The 7,735-nt window shown below is 34.8% G+C and overlaps 2 protein-coding genes across 2 annotated transcripts in view; one reads left to right on the plus strand and one right to left on the minus strand.

The window, feature by feature from the left end:
* The first annotated feature begins 448 nt into the window (after positions 1–448).
* On the plus strand, positions 449–1,087 carry LOC119670616 (putative nuclease HARBI1). Its single transcript, XM_038080947.1, has 2 exons — positions 449–687; positions 739–1,087. Exons 1-2 carry the CDS (start codon positions 449–451, stop codon positions 1,085–1,087), a joined length of 588 nt encoding a protein of 195 aa, XP_037936875.1.
* A 5,112-nt stretch (positions 1,088–6,199) lies between these two features.
* LOC119667341 overlaps positions 6,200–7,735 on the minus strand; it is a 2,565-nt gene continuing 1,029 nt past the window's right edge. Inside the window, exon 2 of the mRNA XM_038076630.1 lies at positions 6,200–6,223. Within this exon, the coding sequence (XP_037932558.1) occupies positions 6,200–6,223 (24 nt within the window). The remainder of the gene's footprint in view (positions 6,224–7,735) is intronic.

Raw genomic sequence — 7,735 nt, forward strand, 5'->3', positions numbered from 1 at the left:
GCTCGTTTATGTAACTCGTTCGAGTTAAACTCGAACGAATTCTTTCGAAACGTTCTCACTTGCTTTTTGTCACTTCTTTCGAGTTTGCTGTTTATGTAGCATGAAAAATTCAACACACGAGAACGTTATGGTGTGATGAGAGAAATTAATGAAAATGGAACGTTTTTTTCCATTAAAAAGACAATTTAAAAAGTTTGCTTAATGTTTGCGATAAGATATTCAAAATTATTTGAAAATCATGAATCATGCCTCTTGTTCAGAATTAAAAATGGAATATCTTGCTGTTTTAACTGCAGTGGTACATGATAGCAGAAATATGCTTCGCAGTCATCGAAGGCATTTACGTTATTCAACTGACCCATTTCATTTGCCAGAAGCGCGTTTTGTCGAGCTATTTCGCTTTAATAAGGAAGTAACTCTACGTCTTTTAGAAGAAATATGTCCGTTTATGAGGATTGGGGTCAGAAACACCTATATACCGAATCATATAAGGCTAACTGCTGCGCTGCATTTTTATGCAACAGGGTCGTTTTTACGCGACATAGGAGAGGACTTTGTGTGCCCAATGAGCAAGTCAACATTATGTTTGGTAATAAAAGAAGTGACTTTTATTATTCAGGATAAATTGATGCAGAAGTACATAAGATTTCCCACTTCTGCAGATGAACAGAATATTGTTAAACAAAGGTAACAAATTTGTGTTATAGATGCATTTTAGTAATTGATTGTGTCACACAGATTCTTCAATGCGACAGGCTTTCCAGGGGTAATAGGTGCTGTTGATTGCACGCACATTAAAATAAAAAAACCTCATATAGAAGTGGAGCATTGTTACAGAAATAGAAAAGGTTATTTTTCAAAAGATGTGCAGCTCATTTGCGATTTTGATTTAAAAATCTTGGGATGCTATGCTCGTTATGGTGGAAGTACGCATGATGCCTTCATATGGGAGAACAGCGCAATCAAAAAGTTCCTAGAAGTCAATCACAGGCAAAATAATGACTCAATTTGGTTACTGGGTGATTCCGGATATCCTCTTCAACCATGGTTAATGACTCCTTTTAGAAATAGTGAAAATGCAAGCTAGCGAACGTTCAATGCAAAGCATATTAACGCTCGAAATTGCATTGAACGATTGAATGGAGTTCTTAAAAAGATTTTTGCATGTTTGTCATTTGAACGTGGTCTGATAGTTAGTCCAGCTTATGCGGGATCTATAGTAAATGTCTGTTGTGTTCTGCACAATTATACAAAAAACCATAACTTACCCATGCCCGAGGTACAAGAACACCAACAAACAGAAACCGATTCTTCAGATTTGTACAGCACTATTTCTGTTTTAAATGAAGGCCGAAGAGTACGGGAATCCAAGCAATTTGACATGTGACAAAAACTCGAACGAAAAAAAAGTGAGAAAACCATTCACCATAGTTACATAAACACTTCTAGTGAGTAATTGTCAAAAGTGAGAAAATCGTTCGAGAAAACGAAGTGAGAACGTTACATAAACGAGCCACAGATCATTTATAATAAACGAATAAGATTTTGCAAAATTTTTTTGTAGATATATATACATACCATATATAATTATTTCCTTACTATTTATTTAACTTAACTTTTTTTTTTTATCGCTTACTTTTTAAACCTAATTATAAGTATACATCAAACCTCCTTCTGTTACAACTATAAGTTCAGAAGCAGAAGTAAATAAATGTTGAATTGATTGGATTGATTGAATAGCGCACCATTTTCTTGGCTTAAAACCATATGATTTCAAAATGTTGATTAGTTGTTTTTGAATCACCTTAGCCTCTATCAGACTGTTAGAACCACATAATCCATCATCTACATAGAAGTCTCTTCGTAGGGTCTCTGCTCCAAATGGATAAGTACCAGAACATTCTCTTGCTAAAGTTTGTAAACATTTTGTAGCTAAGTATGGAGCTGATCGAGTCCCATATGTCACAGTTTTTAGTTTATAAAATCGTAGCGGCTTTTGTGGATTATTTCTCCAAATGATTAATTGTAGCATTTGATCTTCTGGGTGAATAAGTATTTGCCTACACATTTTCTCAATGTCCGTTGTGAAAGCGTATCTTGGAATCCTGAATCGTAATAATATTGAGAATAGATCGCATAATGATCGACCTGATGAAGTTTTACTAGATGCATCGAATACAACACGTAATTTTGTCGTGGTGCTATCTGGTTTTATCACGCAATGATGAGTAATGAAATAATGTGAGGCCATGATGTCATCAGGTTGAATTTCTTACATGTGACCGAGATCTTTATACTCAGTAATAAACTGTACGTATTGTGCTCTTAACGCTTCATTTTTTGACAGCCGTCGTTCAAGAGAGAAAAATTTGCGTTGTGCAATTTCACTAGAGGATCCTAATGTTGATACACTGTCAATAATTGGTAATTTCACAATAAATCTGCCTGCCTTCAAGTTTTCCACAAAATGAGTTTTACTAAATTTTTCTTGATCAGACAGTAGTTTTGAACCTTGTGCTGATTCTTCAAGATTCCCAAATCGGACGTGGAGATTATTTAGCGAATTTTCTTCTTCGCTAAACATACAACAGACTGCGTCGCCTTTTGCTGTTTCTGTTAGTATACCACTTACAATACATCCAAGAGTAGCATTCTGGAGTATTGGTTTGTCGACTCCCAATTGGATTTGCCCTGGCGTTAAGAGATGTGGATAAAATTCAGATCCTAATAATACGTCTATTTTTTGTGACTCATTGAAGTTAGGATCAGCTATATTAATATTTTTTGAAATGTTCTATGAACTGATATTGACACATTGAGGAGCAATGATATGTGACAAATGCTTCTAAATTTGTATTGAAATTGCTATTCATTGATCTAAAGACAGTGCTGATTCTTTGACGAGCACCGATTGTGATATTACCAACTCCATTTATACGCATTGATGTTGCTTTTGGAGTTATTCTCTGTTGATGAGCTACCCTCTCGGTCACTAAATTAACTTGAGAACCTGATTCGAGTTTAACTCGCACGAGTTCTTTCGAAAAGTTCTCACTTGCTTTTTGTCACTTCTTTCGAGTTTTCTGTTTATGTAACAGGAAAAATTCACCACACGAGAACGTTATGGTGTGATGAGAGAAACTGATGAAAATGGAACTTTTTTTGAAAAATTGGAACGAAAATGAAATAATTTGAAAAGGTTGCTTAGTGTTTGCGGTAAGATATTCAAAATTATTTGAAAATCATGAATAAATCGCAAATGAAATTTACTTATCAATATTAATAATAATAATATATTTAACATTATATATACATATGTGTAAATATATGAATACTTACATTACTCAGTATGATTATATCAATAAATATTTTATTTAAAGAAATCAAATGTTCTCACTATCACTTTTTATAACTTTAAACTCAATATTCAAAATTCAAAATTCAAAACTTTTCGCAAGCAATTTGACAGGTGACAAGAACTCGAACGAAAAAAAGTGAGAAAACAATTCACTACAGTTGCATAAACACTTCTAGTGAGTAATTGTCAAAAGTGAGAAAATCGTTCGAGAAAACGAAGTGAGAAAGTTACATAAACGAGCTACTGGTCTCAAACAGTTACGACATAAGTTTTGTTTTTTAACAAATTGTAGTCGTTCAAAAGTATTTGCTTGTAAGAACGGTTGGCAATGTTTGGCGAGCAATGGAAAGCAAACCAAAATCTGATAGAAAGGCTGCTACATTGCAATATCGTGCCACATCTCAGGCTGAGCAGAAAAGGCAAGGCTCACGTCTAATGAGGACAAACTTAATAGCAACTACTCCAGGGCTCTACCAGTTTTGCAATAACGCAGCGCACCAAATAGGCAACTGCACCAGGCTATTGGCTTCCTCCCCAGCGGAGCGGTCCTCATTGCTCAAAGGGTCGAATCTTTGCTTCAATTGCTTGAAACCTGGACATTCCACCAAGGCATGCAGCTCAACTAATTGTGGCATATGCAATGGCAGGCATCACATTCTACTATGCCAGAGTTCACCAGTACAAATTCCTCCTTTGCAAGAGTCCACACAGCAGGCACAAACTACACCTCAGGCACAAGTGAAACCAAACCAGGCTGGCATCCCACCACGTGTGCATCAGTGACTACACCATCCAATGCAGACATTCGCTACTATTGGCAATTGCGCTATATTCTTGGCAGAAGCACCAGTACACATATTAAATGCCTTTGGCGACATCGACTCGTATCGAGCTCTCTGCGATCCAGGCTCCCAGGGAAGTATAATCACTACGCGATATTTTCTTCAACTGGCTCTCCGTAAGCAGAAAAGTGCATTGCAAATGCAAGGCGTTGGCAGAGGCAATCGCCCATATACTACTGACCGGGCTCTCTTACACATATTTTCGACTGTCAATGCTTCATTTGGCTTGGATGTTTAATTCCACATTTTCAACAAAATTACCTCAGCAATACCTGTGGCTTCGATCACTGAAAACTGTTGAAACGCAATTCACCTTTGGCAGACCCGAACTTTGGCGAAACTGGTGGTATCGATGCATTGTTTGGGTTTAAAGTGTGGGGCCAATTGTTGGCAGATGGTATAGTTCGTGGCGAAGTCGATGACTAAATACACAATTAGGCTGGGTTGCATTTGGATCAGCCGAGGCAACCATGCTCAACTACAAGGCGGAACCATTTATGGCTGATCCATGTCAGCTCAATCCACAATTGGCAGAAACTACTGTTCTTGGACTCTTTTATCAGGTCAGCTGCCATGATACACAACATCTTACCAAAAGGCAAGTGCTTAACGATATTGCGAAACTATTTCATCCAGCTGGCATGTTGGCACCAGTCATCATTACGGCTAAGCTTTTCATACAAAAACTCTGGCAGGGACGGCCCATTACCGCTAAAACTATTGCCAGAATGGCTAAGGGTGCACCATTTCATTCAGTAACAATACCTCAGTTCGAACTTTGCGCTGCACAATTGTTGGCTACCCTTTTACACGAAACAAGGCAGGATTTGCATCTAGGATACGTACCACACACTCTATACTCCGACTGAAATATTGCTCTTCATTGGCTACCTTAAAACACATCAAAATTAAAGCAGTACGTTGCTAATCGCGTTGACTGCATGCAATCAATGCCAGATATTAAGCATTGGCATCACATCCCTACAAAACTCAACCCAGCCGATTGCGCAAGTCATGACATATCCCCTTTAAATAAATATTTTTTTTCGAAAGTGGCAACCTTTTTAGGCTTACTGTCAAAATCATATGTTAATCCGACCATTTGTTTACAAGTTACAGTGCTTTAAGTGACGCTACTTTTGAGTTTTCAAAAAAAAATGAATTCAAAGCAATTCCGTGTGCTGATTTATCATTGTTTTTTAATGAAAGAAAAATACTGTTCAATGCCAGGAATGGCTTGAAAAACATTATTCGGACTCTGCTCCATCAAAAAGAAGCATTTGTTATTGGTATGCCGAATTCAAACGTGGTCATACAGACACCGATGACATTCCATCTACTGGACGGCCAAATGTTCAATCACGAACATGAGTTTTGACCTCCGGCAGAATGTTCAATCATGAACATGAATTTATACCATATATTTAATTATTATAGTTTATATTATCACCTAAATTCTTAGAATTATGTACTAAGGAAAAATATAGATAAATAGTAACATTTTTTAGCAACCGTATTTAAATTATTAAAATAAAATATATTCATAAAAACAATAGGAGGAAAATCCCAAGTGTTGGGACTTCCGTCCTTTTTTAACCTTTTTTAACCTTTTTTGACAAATGTAATACAGTCCATTAAAATCATAATATTTTAACCTTGATGTAGAAATTAGTCTTAAAATATTTTTGTATAAAAACACAACATTTTTGAAATAAAATCAGTAGCTAAAATATACTCAAACTGTGTACTTCATTAAAATAAAAGTACATTTGGTCCTTCGAGCCGGATATAGCAAAAATGTATAGCATTGTGTACTACAATAATAAATCAGTACATCCAGTGGCAAGGAACTATAAAATATTAAAAGCAGTATTAGGACTAAACAATTGCATAAAAAGCATTGTAGCAGCAATAGAACGGCAAAACAACAAGCAACAAGATGGATTCAAGAACGAAGCTTGTAAGAATGGAAATTTTGTACAAATTTCCAACCTACATACTATGACTTGAATGTTGGATGTTTCTATAAATGAATTTATTAAATATAATTATCATTTAGAAAATTGGAAAACAATTATAAATACCTTTGCACTACTACTTTACGCACGTCACTTGAAGTAATTAAAACAAAAACGAAACGTCGTTTATATAAATAATTTTATTTAATTATTTATTAAAATTCCGATATCTTTAATTAATTTTACTTATTTTACTAATTTTAATAAATTTTATTCAATTTAAAAAAAAACGCGCACATGTAAAAAATAAAATTGTAAACAAACATTTGCAAACGTCAAAAACGTCAGAATGCAATTCGCTGCAAAAAAGATGCACAAGGAAGCTTTTGTGCAAAAGAGTTAAATTGCATTAAGTTCAACTAAGATCAACTCAAAGCTTTGTGTACTTTACACAAAAAGTTCAAGTGGAGACGTATAAAAGACGGCGCATTTTTCTAAGAATTTAGTGTGTCTAGTATGATCACTCGGTGGCATTGTATGTCAACGTATAAAAATAAATAAATATAAAAAAAAATTGTCTGACACAAAGGCGGTTTTAAGCCTAGTGTATAATCTATTTAAAATATATATATAATTGTTTAGTGCATGGACGGTTTTAAGTCCAGGCGCGGAGACACTTTATATATATATTCAATATAACAAGACATATATATATTCACTAACCCCGTTTCGTCCACTAGGTACTCATCGAGCAGAATAATCACCGAAATTATACTAAGGTACAACCACGAAACCGGATCAGCCACCACTATGAACTCTACAGGGACAGCTTCCAAATACAGCTGATCACAAGGAAACATCTCAAGTCATATCTAATTAAATTCAACCAATCTCTTTGAAATACGACTAAGGAAATACATTCAGAATTTGCATGCGTTCAAACTCTCAAGTTATTGAAATATAATTGAAGAAATAATAATCTATATAAAGCTATCTTATATAAATCATTGAAAATTGTACAAATTGTTAATCTCAAGGTTTTATCTAGCTATGTTTAATTGAAGAAATAATAATCTATATAAAGCTATCCTATATAAATCATTGAAAATTTTACAAATTGTTAATCGCAAAGTTTATCTAGTTACGTTTAATTGAATTCTTTTATTTATTACATATTATTTTAATGAACTATTAATATTTTAAATAAATCTACATTGAAAATTTAACCGCCGTACTTTTATTTTGAGAAGTCCTGTCTCCGCGATTATGAATTTATTGTAGCGACCCCCTGGAAAAGACTGAGGATACCCCAGCATAAATTATAACGAAACGGGAAAATCCGTGTCGTTACAAGCTGTATCAAAAACAAAATATTGTAAAAGCTGCAATAGAAGCAATTGAAAGTAGCATCTCGAAACGAGAGATGAGAAGCGCATCATTGAAAGAACAAAGAAATAGATTACAGCATTTATGGAAGGAGTTTCAAGAAAACCATGGGACGATATTAAAAAATCATGGACCCAAAGATGACGTCTATTTCGAGGCAAATTCATACGAAATGATGGAAGAATTGGTTA

Source organism: Teleopsis dalmanni, chromosome 1 (genome assembly GCF_002237135.1).
Source record: "Teleopsis dalmanni isolate 2A chromosome 1, ASM223713v2, whole genome shotgun sequence".
Lineage (NCBI taxonomy): Eukaryota > Metazoa > Arthropoda > Insecta > Diptera > Diopsidae > Teleopsis > Teleopsis dalmanni.